The sequence below is a fragment of the Triticum urartu genome, chromosome 1A (genome assembly GCF_056163025.1).
Source record: "Triticum urartu cultivar PI428250 chromosome 1A, HENAU_Tu73, whole genome shotgun sequence".
Taxonomy (NCBI): Eukaryota; Viridiplantae; Streptophyta; class Magnoliopsida; order Poales; family Poaceae; genus Triticum; species Triticum urartu.
The window spans coordinates 429355425-429372615 of NC_141873.1; the positions used below are offsets into that span (position 1 = coordinate 429355425).

A 17191-nucleotide genomic window follows, 5' to 3' on the forward strand; every position below is an offset into this window, starting at 1 on the left:
AGGTTCGCCCCAACGGTTCGGATGTGCGTCCCCAGATCTTGGCTTGTTGGCATCACCGATCGCCGTCGCATCCCCTGTGCCGCCCTCTTCGCCCCGCCATGTTTCCAACCTCCTCCACACTGATGCCTTGTGCTTCTCCGCTAGCACCAAAGTTCGCGCGTCTGGCGGCGCCCGTTGCCACCTTTATCTTCGGTGGCGGGCGCAACTCTCCTTCTTGCAGTGGTAGACTGATTTCCTCGTCTTTGGATACTAATCTGTTGGTTTTGAGGTTGCTCAGACATATGCCAGGGCTAAATCCTGCTCGGTTTGCCAATGCTGGCAGCATCGACACCTGCGGGTGTCGCCTTCCTTCATGAAGGCGTTGTTATGGCCTCTATCTGTGCCCCTCTTTGAGCACTAGGGAAAGCCTTAGGTTCAGTTCTTCGGATCAGATGGCGACAACGTCAGGATGTCATTTTCCTTCATGTAGTCGTCGTCTTGATTGCTCGCGGTGTCTTCGTTATGGATTTTAGATTTCGAGATGTTGGATGTGGTATTGATTTGGGCTACTTCCCATCACATGGGCATCCAGGGGGTAATGTATGACTTCGCCGGTGCTCCCTCCACGGCTTCTTCCTCTGGCCCAGCCAGGTCCGCAACCCACTTGCCGACTCTCTAGGCGCTAATGGTGGGGGTGTGGGGGGGGGGGGGGGGGGGGAGGGTGCGTTGATCCTGATGATCGTGACGCAGCTTGAGAACCCTATGTTTTGTGTCCTCGCCTTCCATGGTTGTAGTCTATGTTCTTAGTAATATGTACCCTAGATCAGCAACAACAGTTCTTATTGTGCAACGACGAATTTTATGTGTATCCTAGATTAAGTCTCAAATTAATATGTTATGAAAGCATATGTTCGAATAATAAAGTTTGTACGCAAACTTTTGAAGGAAAAGAATTTTTGGGGGGATTAAGTTTCGGGAGAAAGGCAAGAAGATGAAGGTTTAATTCCACAAAAAAGGGATAGGGGATAGAATGGAGAATTAAAGTTATGGAGGATGAACTAGAGATGCTCTAAGAAACTCCAATTTGGACACCGGCTCTCCTTGTGTGCCAGGACAGACTCATCGTCACGTTTGCATCTACAGTGCCCGGCAGATAGACAACAATGGAGCAAAAACAACACACATGCTAAGGATATAGTTTAATCTCACAACTCTAAGGAGCAATCCAAAACAATTGCCCTATGTTTGCGACACATATTCAGGAAGCTACATTCAACTATTCGAGGTTTACATTCCAAATAACCTGAAGCAGATACTTGTATAGAAAGAAAGAAATTATGTATGTATAGGGAATTCCCAGTACAGAGGGCAAGTTGTACTATACGGCACAAAATGTCTCCAGCACAGCACAGGCTTTCTAAACACTAGTACTAATATATCAGACTATATAAATGTAGCATGACATTTGTAATACAAATTACCAAAGAAACATACTCCCACCGTACCATAATATAAGAACGTTTTTGACACTAGTGTAGTGTCAAAAACGCTCTTATATTATGGGACGGAGGGAGTAGAATCATGAAAGATGTTGTAGGAAAAGCAGGACACTGATCGATAGAGTAAGTGAACAACCACCAAAGAACAACTGTAATCATTTCTATTCATCAGTATATGGTCTATCCAGGTTTACATCACAACCTATCACAACTGGGTGCACAAGTACAGCAAGAAGACAGACAAGACACTATCCATGTATGTGAGATGTTGAAAGAACGTCGTTACTGTATGTGTGCTTCAACTTCACTATATCTAATCTACAGTACTACACTCAAGATGAAAGCTTGCACCTGCCATTTACCTACACCATGAAGCTTTCTACTGAGTAGCCGGTGAATCGTTTTCAAACTCAAAGAGTATTTAAGCTCACTGATCTAGGTAAGGGACAAGCCATTCTGGCGGATCATTGAAGAACATATAGGACTCCCGTAGGTGCAAAACATTGAGAGCCAACTCACAAGCAGCACGATTGGATTCTTCTGGAATGTCCCGGACTACGAAATGTGGGTATCCCTGGCTCAGGAATTCTTTCAGCTGCACTACATCTGGCGGTTGATCCGAAGAGGCGTATAGCGGGTTGAGCAGAGGGAGCAGATGGGACTCCAGCGTGATACTAGCTGGTTGATAGGACAGAGCGATTTTGATCCCTTTGCAACAAGCAGCTGCAAGCAGAAGAGCTGGCTCCCTGCGTAGTATCGGACTAAAGCATGATGCACCGACGAATTGTGCCGTGCTGCCATTCCTAATCAACACCCCTGCAGCACTATTAATTCCATCCTCTGCAACCAAAGAAGCAACGTTCAACCTCAGCGTCGTCACCTTCATCGATGCAGGTCTCTTTCCTTTGATATCTACTGTGGGCAGCACTGCAATATGACACACACGTTGATGCACATGTAATCTTCTGGAAACAACAAGTGTCAATAAAGATTTTAACCTTTTCTTTTCTGCTCTGACCCAGGGTGGCACGGCCATAGTGGTCCGACCGTCCGTGTACCATGCTTTTGTGGCGAAAAAATATTATCCAAGAGTTCATTGAATGCTTGTGCTGGAAAAACATCAGAGAAAGAACCATCACATAAAACATTAGACAAAGCATATTACTAAACATTGCTGCAATATAATTGGCTTCACCTTCTCGTTGAAATAGCATTGCATGAAAAATCAAGGAAAAATGCAATTAATTACTCAGAAGTTATTTCAAGTTTCGACCTCTACTTGGATATACTCCCTCCGTCCCATAATGTAAGACGTTTTTTGAGGGGAGTACAAGATAGAGGTGGCAAAGAAGGTAGAATCTGTGATAGCTTATTCTATCTGCTCATAGGTGGACTAGAAATGATCTTTCAGAATGAACTAGAAAAAACTTTCACTGGGTTCTGTGCCAGTGAGGCGGTGACCTCATAGGACCCCTATTCCAGTGTTGCTTCATAATGTGTATATTCAACTAGACAAAATACAGAAATATTGTATCTCTGAACATAAACTCATAATATGTGCAAAATAAACATGTCTGAATTAGAGCAACAAAGCACAGATGCATGCAAAGGATGAACGAAGTATTTAGATGGTAACTAGGCATCTATATATATGTACCACTAGATTTCACTGTATTATAAAGCAAACATGCCCGGTGGCTTATCGACTCTGTCAGTTAAGTGGGCAAATGGTAAAATCATCGAAAAGTAGCAAGAAGTTCCATCTTATTAATTCCAATTTTCCAAACATTCTAGACTACTTGCCGAAGTAGAAAATCATATCACGAATACACTGGCAATCTCTCAATAATAATATACTTTGTTTTTCGTGATTGGCATGTCTAGCAGGAGTAGTGAACAAATATTAATGAACAAGTAGTGAACAAATATTAATGAACAAGTAGTGAACAAATATTTCTTTATACTTTCTTTTTTCAATTAGTATTATATTAATGAACAAGTACTAGTGAACAAATATTTCCTCGTTGTATTAGGACAGTGGACTCATGACTTTACCATGGTACAAAGCAAGAAACTTGTCAGCACTAATTTAAGTTAACAGGCAGGTTCACAGGTCATTGGGATTTCTTTATTTTTTGTGAATTGGCATGCAAGCAGGAGTGACATGACATACTAATAAACATGTTAAGTGACGCACCACGGATTCAGGGTAAGAAAACAGGAAATGTTACTAACCAAGTGTAGGATTATCCCGCAATGGAACATATGCTGAAGCATGAGTTCCGGAGTTAAAAGCAGATGTTTCATCAAGTGGCACTACAAATCAGACATGATGATCAGTCCAAATGCATACTTATGTAAGAAAAAATGTAGAGTTAGTAAACATGTAACATTTACTAACCATCATTCGAGTTTGCCTGCACTGGAGGAAAAGTTGCAGTATAATTCCTTGAGTTAGAAGCAGATAACTGATTATGCATTACAGCATCTCTGACCTCTGCACACATTTTATGATGCCATGATGGTTAGAAGAAATACAACGTTTTTATTTTTGAGGTATAGAGGATAGGGGACAGAAGTAAAACAACGAACTTAGAAATACCATTACTACAAGGTTCGTTGGTCAACATCCTTTCAGAATATGAACTTGAATTGTGTGGGTGCATATTATGACCTGTAAAAGAATGACACAGATCATCCACCATAGATATACATACATTTACCTTGATCAATTTGTAACTGACCACGAAAGTGAATATCACATAAAAGGGTAAGGAGCAGTACACAGAAACCTTGTCAACAAGTATATGAATATTTAACATAGGTGCATATTGACTGCAGAGCAACTTGGTAACTAAGCAGCTATGCTAAGTTTTGAACTTAAGTTTCTGTTAGCAAATGTTCTTACTGTTTCAGAAAACCTTGGAGTAGTTGATAGGAGTTCATCTTGTTAATTTCAAACATTCCAGACTACACTGCCAAAGCTGGAACTTGAATCGCTAATACACTGGCAATCCTTTCAGTAATAAGATATGAATGAATAAGCAGCAAACAAATATTTCCTCATTGTATGAAGACAGCAGACTCATGACTTACCATTGTACAAAGCAAGAAATTTCCCAGCATTAATTAAGTTAACAGGCAAAGCTCACAAGTCATAAGGATTTTTCTTTCTTTGTGAATTGGCATGTCAAGCAGGAGAGACATGACAAACTATCAAGAATGCAGGTAAGATAGGGGTAAGAAAATAGGAAACACTACTAACCAAGTGTATAATAACCTCGTGATGGAACATATTCTGAAGCATGAGTTCCAGGGTTAAAGGTAGATGTTTCATCAAGAATCACTACATACCAGACTTGATCAGCTCAAATACATACTTATATGAGAAAAGTTATAAAGTAAGCAAACATGGAACATTTTACTAACCATCATTCGAGTTTAATTGCAGTTGAGGAAATGTTGCAGTATGATTCCGTGAGTAAGAAGCAGATAATTGATTATGCGTTGCAGTATCTCTGAGCCCTGCACACATGTGATGATTGTTAGTAGAAATACACAGTTCGGATAGATAGAAGTAAAACACCAAATTTAGCTATACCATTACTACCAGGTTTGTTAGTCAACATCCTTCCAGAATTTGAATTTGAATTTTGTGGGTGCATCTTATGACCTGTAAAGAATATCGCAGATTATCCACCATAGATATACACCCATTTACCTGGATCTATTTTTAACTGACTACGAAAGTAAATATTAGATGCAGGACAAGGAGTGGTAAACAGAAACCTTGTCAACAAGTATACGAGTATATTTACCATAGGTGTATATTGACAGAAGAGCAACTTGGTAAACTGAGCAGATATGCTAAGCTACTAACTTTAGTTTCTATTAACAAATGATTGTCCTGTTACAGAAAACCTTGGAGTAGTTGATAGGAGTTCATCTTGTTTATTTCAAACATTCCAGACTACATTGGCAAAGTTGAAACTTGAATCGCTAATGCACTGGCAATCCTTTCAGTAATAAGAGATGAAGGAATAAGCAGCAAACAAATATTTCCTCGTTGTATCAAGACAACAGACTCGTGACTTACCATGGTACAAAGCAAGAAACTTGTCGGCGTTAATTTTAAGTTAACAAGCAAAGTTCAAAAGTCATCAGGATTTTCCTTTCTCTGTGAATTTGCATGTCAAGCAGGAGTGGCATGACAAACTAATAACATGTTAACTGATGTATCAAGAATGCAGGGAGGGTAAGAAAACAAGAAACACTACTAACCAAGTGTGTAATAACCCCCTGATGGAACATATGCTGAAGCATGAGTTCCAGGGTTAAAGGCAAATGTTTCATCAAGCATCACTACACATCAGACATTATGATCAGCTCAGTACATACTTATGTAAGATAAATTATAAAGTAAGCAAACATGGAACATTTACTAACCATCATTCGAGTTTAATTGCAGTTGAGGAAATGTTGCAGTATGATTCCGTGAGTAAGAAGCAGATAATTGATTATGCGTTGCAGTATCTCTGAGCCCTGCACATGTGTGATGATTGTTAGTAGAAATACAAAGTTCAGATAAATAGAAGTAAAACACCAAATTTAGCTGTGCCATTACTACCAGGTTCGTTGGTCGACATCCTTCCAGAATATGAACTTGAATTGTGTGGGTGCATATCATGACCTGTAAAATAATAGCACAGATCATCCACCTAAGATACACACCCGTTTACCTGAATCTATTTGCGACTGACTACGAAAGTAAATATTAGATGCAGGACAAGGAGTGGTACACAGAAACCTTGTCAACTTCGTAAACTGAGCAGCTATGCTAAGTTGCTAACTTTTAGTTTCAATTAAGAATCATTCGTCCTGTTTCAGAAAACTTTGGGAGTAGTTGATAGGAGTTCCATCTTATTTATTCCAAACGTTCCAGACTACATTGCCAAAATTGAACTTGAATCATCGCAATCCTTTCAGTTACCCTATATGAATGAACAAGTAGCGAACAAATATTTCCTTGCTGTATCAAGACAGCACACTCGTGAGTCACCATGGTAAAAAGCAAGAAACTTGTTAGCATTACTTTCAAGTTAACAGACAAAGCGCACAAGTCATCAGGCTTTCGCTCTTTCTTTGTGAATTGGCATGTCAAGCAGGAGCGACATGACAATTAATAAACATGGTAATTAACAATGCAGGGTAAGGAATCGGGAATTGTTACTAACCAAGCTTAGAATTATTCCGCAATGGAACATATGCTGAAGCATGAGTTCCGGAGTTAAAAGCAGGGGTTCCATCAAGCATCACCACACATCAGACATGAATGATGATCGTTCTAAATACATACTTATGGGAGAAAAATTGTAGAGTAGGAAGACATGGAACATTTACCGACCATCAGTTGAGTTTGCTTGCTGTGGAGGAAATGTTGCAGTATGATTCCTTGGGTTAGAAGCAGATAATTGATTATGCATTGCAGCATGTCTGAAGTCTGCACACATGTACCATGATGGTTAGTAGAAACAGACAGTTCGGATAGAAGTGAAACACCGAATTTTGCTATACCATTACTGCCAGGTTCATTGGTCAACATCCTTCCAGAATATGAACTTGAATTGTGTGGATGCATATTATAACCTGTATAAGAATGACACAGATCATCCACCATAGATATACAACCATTCACCTTGATCTATTTGTGACTTACTATGAGAGTAAATAGTAGATAAAGAACAAGTAGCAGTACACAGAAATCTTGCCGGCAAGTATAGGAGTATATCTACCATAATCCATAGGTGTATATTGACTGCAGAGCAACTTGATAAACTAAGCAGCTATACACTAAGTTGCTAACGTAATTTCTCTTGGCAAACGTTCCTCCTGTCAGAAAAGCTTGCAGTAGTTGATAGGATTTTGAGAAATAATGAATTACCTGAAAGATAATGTAACCAAAACCTGCATGTTCAATCTTGGATAAACATGGCAGTAGAAAAATAAAATCCTTGTGGCAATCATCTTGATCGTATATGTACAGTCATACGTTCACAACATATACAATGTACTGTGAAAATAATCTTGACAAAATGCCAATAAAAACGGCCATCTATGAGTTATAAACTCATAACAGGGAAAATCCTCAGGTAAATCTGTAAATGACGTTCAACAAAATGCTCAGTGACACCAAGAGAAGATATGCTAGAGGTTATAGTGCTGAACCTGCATCTGAAGTAAAATTGGATGGACCACCACCAACCATCTGGGATGAAAAAAGTCTGCAAAAATAGAACAAACATTTAATTTATATGCAGAGATAAACTCAAATCATTATATGTCTAGCTAATTGAGATAGCATATCAACATTTTAAGAAGCAACACAAGTAGCATCCTTTTGTAAAACGGAAGATGGTTTCATTTTTCCCGAATGAGATGGTGCCTTGCCAACATAAATAACTTCCACGGAAAGAATTCGACAGAAGATTTATCTTGTAACACGAGACTAAGCCAAACCTTTTAAGTTACAGAACAAAACTGAACAGAATTTGCCATAACCATTCTATCGAGTAGCAGAAATTCTGCACAGGAGATTAAAGGAAATCAATCAAGTGCTTGAGCACCATTCCAATAACAAAATTGTAGTATTATTATACGCGCTATACTACACTGAATCGCTCATTACGCAAGCAACAAATCGGCACCAGAGACCAGATGGAACTAACCGTAGATGCTTAGGACCATTTCTCGGGGTACAAACATCGAACAGATAGCGGGCGACACATGGTAGGAAACTAGGAACACGGCATTACGAGGAAGAGCACGAGCCTCTGCGAGATTTCAAGTACCAACCTGCTTTGGGTCGCGTTCAGCCATGCGTTTCGGGCCCAATCCACGATCAGCGTCTTGTCTCCGGGAACCAAACCTCTGGAGGACGAGAAAACAACGCAACCAAATTAGTAGTCCTACTACTAGAGGAAGCGCGAGAAGCAGGCGCAGGAATCGTGGCGGCTAGCCCCGGGAGGAAGCGGGGGAAGGAGCGTCGCATGGGCCAGAGCAAGAGCTGGATCCATGAAGCGAGACGCCACCGAGAGGCGAGGACCGCACCTTCGCATGAGCAGCAGGAGAGTCTCCGCGACGTATTTGATCTGGCGGCAGTGCGGGTCCTCGGACGCCCCGGGTATGGAATTCAGGTAGTGGAGGAGGTCGTACGGCTTGCGGCGCATGACGAGCTCGTGGACGCGGCCCGGGTCGAGGTGGCGGGAGCCATTGCCGGAGCCCGAGGAGCCCATCATCTGTGCCTGCACGAGCGCGCGCGCGCGGAGAGAGAGAACCGGAAGTGACTACGCGGGAGAAGGGAAGGGAAGGGAACGGAGCAGCGGAGCGGGAGCGCGACGGTGGAGGAGAGGGGCTTACGTCAATGGCGGCGGCGTGGGGCGGCGCGTAGGCTGAGGGAGGAGAGGGGCTTACGTCAATGGCGGCGGCGTGGGGCGGCGCATAGGCTGAGGGAGGAGAGGCGGGGGTGGTCGGTGGGCGAGGAAGCCGAGAATGGAAAAACGGGGTGCGCCGCGACGCCGCTTCCTCTTCCTCTTCGATCTCTTCGTAGGCACGGCGGAGACGGCCGGGGCCGCGTGCGTGGGTTGGACGCCAAACGCTTTGGCGGCGCCGGAAGGAAACGCGGCCCAGTGGGTTGTGAAGGAGCGTCGAAAGGGGCCTATGTGCTTTTGGTGGGGACTGGACATACCACCACCACGGACAAGATTTGGGCCCAATAATACAGGGTTGTCTATTTGAAAGAGAATAAAAAAGTAAAACGAGTAAAACTTAAAATCTTGTTCTTCGTGACCCGATATTCCTAATATAAGAGCGCTTTCTACACTAGTGTAGTAGTGTCAAATACGCGCTTATATTATGGGACAAAGAGAGTAGTTTTCGAGCTTCTCGTCTCAAAAGGAGTTATTTATCTAAAACCACCACACTTGGTGTTAGGATAACAACTTGATATCACATTTGAGTCAGGGCACAAAAAATCACCAACTCTGTGCCTAATCAATAACGCGGAGCACTGATTGTTTAATTTGGTCGGAAAAAAGCAAAACCGACGGGTAGGTCCCACCTGACGGGCTGACGTGGCGTGCTTGTGTGGACAATTTACTGAGTTGGATGAGGGCCCCACCTGTCAATGACTAGAGTCTTCTTCTTTCTCTCTCCAATTTTCTTATGGGCATTTCAACAAACACGCTATGGGCGTATCTTCATCGGCGCCCGGATCAGGTGAGGTCGCGCAGCAGTGCACCGGGGAACGCGCGATGCAGCTGCAGCAAGGAGAAGCTCAGGCGACACCCATGGTGGTATTCTTTGGCTATGAAGGCGATGGTGGGCTCAAGCGCAGGGGACGCCGATGGCAGACTTGCGGCCGCCGCAGGACATGCCCTCCATGGCGCGCGGCCAGGGCCTCCCTGGGCATCGCCGCCCGCCACCGGGTACAACAGCTCCAGCGCCGCCGACACGTGCTCCATCATGGCGCCCATGGGGCCTGACGCCGCAACCGCCTCCATTAATTAGCATGTGCCCGCGCAAGAGACGCCTAGGGGCGGCCCCATGCTTCTGGTTTGCCGCCAGCCAGGCGCCGCCCGCCACTGCTCGCAATTTCACTGCCAACTCGCGCCGCCAGTCACTGCTCGCGCCGCCAGGCAACGGCCGATGCAGTGCACGCATGCGTTCGTCCGGGGAGACATCTGGCCATGGAGGCACGAGGTCCAGCGGGGCGGATTTTAGGTTGCTGGGACGACGGGTTAGCTCGTTGGTGATGGGGTATCTCGCTGGGGTTGGGCTCCGGCAGCGGTGCAGGATAAGGAAGTGGTGGGGGTTGGTGGATTGGAGGGAAAGAGAGAGGAAGAAGAGAGAGGCTGACAAGTGGGGCATTGGGCCAACTGAGCGAATTATCCACATAGGCACTCCACGTCAATCTGACAGGCGGGCCCCACCTGTTGGTTTTGCTGTTATTGCAACCAAATTCGAGCATCAGTGCTTCGCGTTACGCATTAGGCATAGAACCGGTGTTTTTTTGTGCCCTGACTCATATGTGGTACTCCCTTCTTCCATCTATATAGGGCCTAATGCGTTTTTTGAGGTTAACTTTGACCAAATGTTAGAGTAATAATATATGATATGCAACTTACACAAAGGATAACATCAAATTCGTATGTGAAAGGAGATTTCAATGATATAATTTTTACATTATGCATGTCATGTACTATTAATCTTGTCAATAGTCAAAGGCGGCTTTGAAAAAAGCATTAGGCCCTATATAGATGGAAGGAGGGAGTACCAAGTTGTTACCCTAGTCCGAAGTGTGGTGGTTTTGGGTAAACAACTCTCTCAAAAGTATTACAACTTCATATATGTTTTGCTTCCAATGTTTTTTTCAGAAAGTAAGGTCTGGTGGCTTGCAATTCAGGAGCTTAAAAGAAAATGTGAAGTTATAGGTTTGAAACTGCAAATGTTGTATTGATCGGTTTGCGATTTCAATTAGGGTGCTTTTTCTTAAATCAAACTGGTCCACGTCAATGAAAAAATATGTTCCTTCAGAGCCATCCAATCAAAAGCAGATTTGACCGTGGTCATGGAGGCGGCACACGCAGAAATGTCAGTTCGACATGGCAATGAGTACCCGCTACCCACAATCTTGATGGGTAAAACTCCTATTAGGTTAAGGATTTGGAAAAGTTAAATACCTATGGGTCTGTAAATGGCAAAAAATGTACCCAACGGGTAAGCCGAGTATGGATATAGGAAGGCAATACCTATACTTGTGTACCCGCCTACCCGTATATTAGCACATCTAACATGTAGGTCCCTTATGTCATTCAGTAAAAAATGAAAAACCCTATCCTAACAGCTAGAGCACACACACAAAATACTCTCCCCTCACCCACCCATTGCGTCGTCACACTCATAGAACACAAACCCCATCTCCTCATCTTGCCTCAGCTGAAATGCTAAATATACATGCTAAATTTTTGTGTTTTATATACTGAAATGCTGAGATTTATACATGGTAAAATGTGAATTGAAAGGTGATCGAGATGGATATTTTTACCCTGGTTATTACCCACGGCTGGGTATGGATATGGGAACAATATAAAACCCGAGGTGCAGGTACAAGCACTGGCGGAGCTACTCACGGGCAAAACCCGTGCCGTGACCCGCCCAACAAATCACTAAACATAAGTTATATACATATGCAGCACACCCAGTTGGCACTTGGCAAGCCATAGTCCAGTCCGTTAGACCAGCACACCACCCGCAAAAAAAAAGAAGAGGAAGAAAAGACCAGCACACACACATCTGAACACAGCCAGGCTTGTCTCGCATCCATCTCCTATTCTCTCTCTACGCCTCGTCCAGTACTAGAGCACGGCACCGGCCGACGGCGGAGGTCCAGCAGTCAGGGAAGCAGTCGGAGCTAGGCAGGTAGTGGCAACTCCACAGTGTGGAGATCCCCGATCCATCCCCCATCTGATGTGGAGGCACTAGCGGTGGCGAGCCTGCAGTGGAGGCAAGCAGAGCAACGAGCGGAATTGGTAGCACAGACTTGTTCAGTCAGCTGATCTTTATAAATTATAATTTAGGTGTCATCTGTCATGGACAAAGGTAGCTAGTGAGGAATTGATTTGGTTTTTAAAAGGAAAAGATATGATGCTTTTTTTGCGAAATGAACTCAAGGAAAAGATATGATGTGAATGAACTCGAGGAAGATCCTTCATCACCAGCAAATCATCCTCTACCCTTGGTTGAATTGGAACAACAGCAGCAGCAAATCAAAATGAAGGACTTCAACCAAATGAACATGTACTATTTAAAGGTATTGAATTCTTGCAGTGAGATCCAGGATTACGCCCACATATTTGGCTTATGCTATTTAGTACGTGTCGCACATCTGCTGATCTTATAGTCAATGAGAGCAAAAGTATCTGTTGATCTTGTGGCCAATGAGAGCAAAAGTATGCACTATGCGTACTGAAATGGTATATACAGTTCAATTTTTGTGTGCTCTTCATTAGCTTGGCCCGCCCAATTTTTTCTTTATAGCTCCGGCACTGGGTACAAGTATGAATTTAGAAGAAAAACAATTGGGACAGATATGGGTTTGGGTGAGCATTACTCGCACCGTGCCATGTCGATTATCAACCCACTGAATAGAAGCGTTTCCGTAAAAGGACGCCCATAGTTCAGGTAGACAAGTTGACATTTCCTTTCCATGAACCCAAATCGAGCATTTTACACACATAAGTGCAAACTTGCATTGCACTTCTTACTCAACACATCTAAACAAAGATCAAAATACAGCAGAAAAGCGAACAAATACGGCCGATTGTATAGATGATCCTGTAAAATTTGATGGAAGCGTTCCTACTCCTCGTAAGAAGCCGCGTGGTGTATATTTATGTGCGACAGGAAAAGCCCCTGTTCGTGGCGTACAAGGCAAGGCTGATCGCTAGGATACAGCTCGTACAGAGAAGAGAGAACGAGGTAGTTACGAGAGGGAATAGAGATAGGAGACAATTGAGATTACAATAGGTTTAAACCGTATCATCTAACACCCTCCCTTAATCTCAACTATCATATATTCAAATTTTTCTTGAATTCTTCAAATGGCTTGACTGGCAAAGCTTTAGTGAAACCGTCTGCCACTTGATCCTTGGAAGGAATAAACCGTATGTCCAGCTTCTTCTCTGCAACTCTTTCTCTCACAAAGTGAAAATCAATTTCAATATGTTTGGTTCTACCACGAAAGACTGGATTAGCAGAAAGATAGGTTGCTCCCAAATTATCACAACATAAGCAAGATGCACGAAGTTGTTTAATTCCTAATTCATGAAGTAATGACTCCAACCAAATAATTTCAGCAGTAGCATTTGCTAAAGATTTGTACTCAGCTTCTGTACTTGACCTTGATACTGTAGCCTGTTTTCTGGCACTCCAGGAAATGAGATTAGATCCAAAAAAATACTGCAAAACCTCCAGTTGATTTTCTGTCATCACTACATTCTGCCCAGTCAGCATCAGAAAAAGCATTAACAAGAGTAGAACTGGAGCGTCTAAACTGAAGACGCAAACTTACAGTATACTTTATGTATCTCACAATCCTTTTAACAGCTGTCCAGTGTGCAGTAGTAGGTGCATATAAATACTGACAAACCTTGTTAACAGCAAAAGATATATACGGTCTTGTCAATGTCAAATATTGCAAAGCTCCCACAGTACTCCTGTATCTTGTGCTTTCTTCTTCCTTAAGAGGTTCATCTTCAAATGCTGAAAGTTTCTCTGAAGAAGATAATGGTGTGGGTGATGGCTTACAATCCTTCATCCCCATCCGAGTTAGAAGTTCGGTAGCATATTTTTCCTGATTAAGTACTATCCCATCTTGAATCTTCTTAACTTCAATACCTAGGAAGAAGTGTAGATCATCAAGATCCTTGAGAGCAAATTCTGAACTCAGATCACGTAGAAGAGCATTAGTGGCACTTTGTGAAGAACTTGCAATAATAATATCATCAACATATATCAACACAAATACAACTATGGTTGCCTTGTTATAAATAAAAAGTGATGTATCAGCCTTGGATGCAACAAAACCAAGGTGCCTCAACTGAGAGCTCAATCTTGAGTACCACGCCCTTGGTGCTTGTTTCAGACCATAAAGAGCTTTGTCAAGCTTGCAAACATAGTGGGATGTTTTCTTATTCTCATACCCAGGTGGTTGTCTTATGTAAACCTCCTCTTCCAGAATACCATGCAAAAACGCATTATGAACATCTAGCTACCTCAAACTCCATCCTCTGGGCACAGCAATAGCTAGCACAAGTCTGATAGTTGCAGCTTTAACAACAGGACTAAAAGTATCTTCATAATCTAGACCATAACGTTGTTTAAAACCTTTTGCAACTAAACATGCTTTATATCTATCAATTGAGCCATCTGCCTTTTTCTTAATCCTGTAAACCCACTTACGGTCAATGATATTTTTACCTCTCTGTTATGGTACAAGATGCCAAGTCTTGTTCCTCATGAGTGCAGAGTATTCTTCATCCATTGCATTTTTCCACTTTGGATCTCCAAGTGCAATCTCTAAATTTGTTGGTTCTCCTGCAATACACAACATGCCATACGGTATCGTACCATCAGTTCAAATTTTTGGGTTTCTTATACCTCTCTGTAGTCGGGTTGTAACACGTGAAACGACAACTAGTTGTGGTTGAACAGGACGTATATTCTGTTGCATAGGAGTTGGTGTGGAAGATCTGACCATAGAAGATCCTGAGGAAGAATCTGACCCGCTTTGCACATCGAATCCAGATCCGAAGCTGGTAGCCTATGGTGTGGCCAAACTTGCCGCCGCTTCAGCGCTGGTTGCCGCAGAAGATCCAGCGCCCTCCTCTATCTGCGCCTGCATGTGGCATGTGGAGCGCAGAAAACCGGGTTCTGTCTCTTGCGCATGCCCACGCGTGAGACCCGGAGCCAGCCCCGCAGCTGATGACGTGGCGCTCGTTCGCTGGATGAACCGGCGCTTGAACAACGCGCCTCCCTGAGCGGATCCTCTCACGCGATCCGAGGAATCCTGACGATCAGGAGTTCCAGGTGACACCGGATCCTCCTCGTGTCCAGCACCCATGTCTTCTTCCTCCTCATGAAATATAGCACCGTTTTCAGCTAAATTTTCATCATTTTGTGCACCATTTTCCTCTGCATTTTCTCCATGATCCTGCACAGGTAAAGACACAGTACCGGCACTGGTTGAATTATCATTTTGGTCAATACAATTGTCGCCCCCATGATCAAAATCTCGTAGAATGGAAGGAAGAAAAAGGATTTCTTTCCTAAGGAGAGCTCCGGCATTAGGATGAAGAGATGCAAAGAGGAAAAACAGACTCATCAAATACGACATCACGAGAGATGTAGACCCTACCAGTAGAGATGTCTAGACATTTGACTCCCTTGTGAATTGGGCTATACCCAAGAAAAGCACATTGCTTTGAACGGAAAGCAAGTCTGCGTGTATTGTAGGGTCTAAGGTTGGGCCAGCATGCACAACCGAACACACAGAGAGATTTGTAATCTAGAGTAATGCCATAAAGTCGTGTGATGGGTGTTTCAAACTTGATGACTTTACTTGGGAGCAAGTTTATGAGATATGTAGCGGTCAAGAATGCTTCATCCCAAAATTTGAGTGGCATGGATGCATTAGCTAGTAGGGCTAGCCCTACCTCAACAACATGGCGATGTTTTCTTTCTGCAGAACCATTCTGTTGGTGAGCATGAGGACATGAAACATGATGCGAGATGCCAAGTTGCTGAAAGAAAGAATTGAGTTTCTTGTATTCACCACCCCAGTCAGTTTGCATGGCAATGATCTTAGTGTTTAATTGTCTTTCAACAAGATTTTGAAAATTCTTGAAAACTTGAAACACTTCAGATCGTTTCTTAAGAAGATAGATCCAAGTAAATTTGCTATAGTCATCAATAAAACTTACATAATATAAGTGTCTACCAACTGAAACAGGAGCTGGCCCCAAACATCTGAGAATACACGTTGTAAGGGTGCAGTAGAGATACTGGTAGAAATAGGATATGGTAGCTGATGACTTTTAGCTTGCTGACATGGATCACAAACTGACTCAATGCTAGACTCATGGGAAGCTTATTTTTGCTAAGAACTAGTTTAACAATAACTGATGAAGGATGACCTAATCGACTATGCCACTTTGCAGAAGACGGCTTGATGGCGACAAAAGCTTGCTTATTTGACGATGACGACGACAATGATGATATAAGTGGGTAGAGACCTCCCACACACTTGCCCCTAAGAAGGATTCTCCTCGTGTCCAAGTCCTTAACCAAAAAGAAGTAAGGATAAAATTCAATGAGAACACAATTATCAAGAGTAAACCTATGAACAGAGACACGATTTTTTGAAGTTTCAGGAACATAAAGAACCCTATTTAGATGCTAATTTTTCATGGGAGTTTTGACAACTGAACGACCAACATGAGTAATTTTCATACCAGAACCGCTTGTGGTGTGAATTTGATCCGGTCCATGGTACTTGTCCCTGATGGTTAGCTTGTCCAACTCTCCCGTGATATGATTTGTTGCTCCGGTATCCGCATACCAATTAGTGTCGATGCCATAGCTGTTGGTGACAGCATTTGCTTCCTTTTCCTCATAATCATCGTCCTCATAGCGATCCCAACACGCACGAGCACCTCCTGCATGAAACTTGTAACAGATTTGGCACTCGGGGTAATCCCGAGTTGGTTGTTGACGTTGCTGTTGTTGGGGACGTCCTCGATAGCTTCTGCCACTGTTGGTGCCGGAACCAGAAGGAGTGGGAGGGCGCCTTCCTCTGCCACGCCCCATGTTGCCTCGGGCACGGCCTCTGTTGCTGCGCCCACGACCCCTGTATGCCAAATTCGCTGAAGAGTTGAAGCCGGCGCCATCTGTTCCATCACCCAACATTTCCACCCTTTGGTCAAAGGCGGAAATTTGGGCAAAGAGCTCGTCAACTGTAATGGTCGTCTTGACAGCGCCGATGGCAGCCACCACGGGATCGTAGTCGCGATCGAGACCTGCGAGTACATAGTCCACCATCTCAGGGTCTGAAACAGGGCGACCTGCTGCTGCAAGTTCATCCCTGAGATTCTTCATCT

The 17191-nt window shown here is 43.3% G+C and overlaps 1 protein-coding gene across 13 annotated transcripts; it reads right to left on the reverse strand.

Annotated features, from left to right (window-relative positions):
• Positions 1-1619: 1619 nt before the first annotated feature.
• Positions 1620-10343, reverse strand: LOC125515714 (uncharacterized). 13 transcript variants are annotated; one of them, XM_048681237.2, is made up of 18 exons: positions 8895-10343; positions 8586-8779; positions 8331-8405; positions 7704-7759; positions 7053-7124; positions 6883-6978; positions 6713-6745; positions 6106-6168; positions 5925-6020; positions 5760-5840; positions 5089-5151; positions 4908-5003; positions 4744-4824; positions 4081-4152; positions 3880-3975; positions 3714-3794; positions 2477-2587; positions 1620-2405 (listed from the first exon to the last, which is right to left on the reverse strand). In XM_048681237.2, the coding sequence occupies exons 2-18, from the start codon at positions 8771-8773 to the stop codon at positions 1906-1908; spliced, it is 1860 nt and encodes a 619-aa protein (XP_048537194.1). In that variant the 5' UTR covers positions 8774-8779; positions 8895-10343; the 3' UTR covers positions 1620-1905. The 13 variants fall into 13 exon arrangements, with proteins under 13 accessions (XP_048537194.1, XP_048537184.1, XP_048537236.1 ...); XM_048681227.2 differs by having other exon boundaries at positions 5080-5151; XM_048681279.2 differs by lacking the exon at positions 8586-8779 and having other exon boundaries at positions 5080-5151; positions 9655-10343.
• Positions 10344-17191: the final 6848 nt, after the last annotated feature.

Bases quoted from the DNA above. Each gene is read 5' to 3' on its own strand.
- LOC125515714 (XM_048681227.2), bottom strand. From the start codon at position 8,773: ATGATGGGCTCCTCGGGCTCCGGCAATGGCTCCCGCCACCTCGACCCG. The intron at 6,169-6,712 runs GTTAGTAACAAT...ATTATTTTACAG, and splicing joins GCGGAATAATTCTAAGCTTG to GTCATGATATGCACCCACAC. The intron at 2,406-2,476 runs GTTAAAATCTTT...GTCATATTGCAG, and splicing joins GTCAGAGCAGAAAAGAAAAG to TGCTGCCCACAGTAGATATC.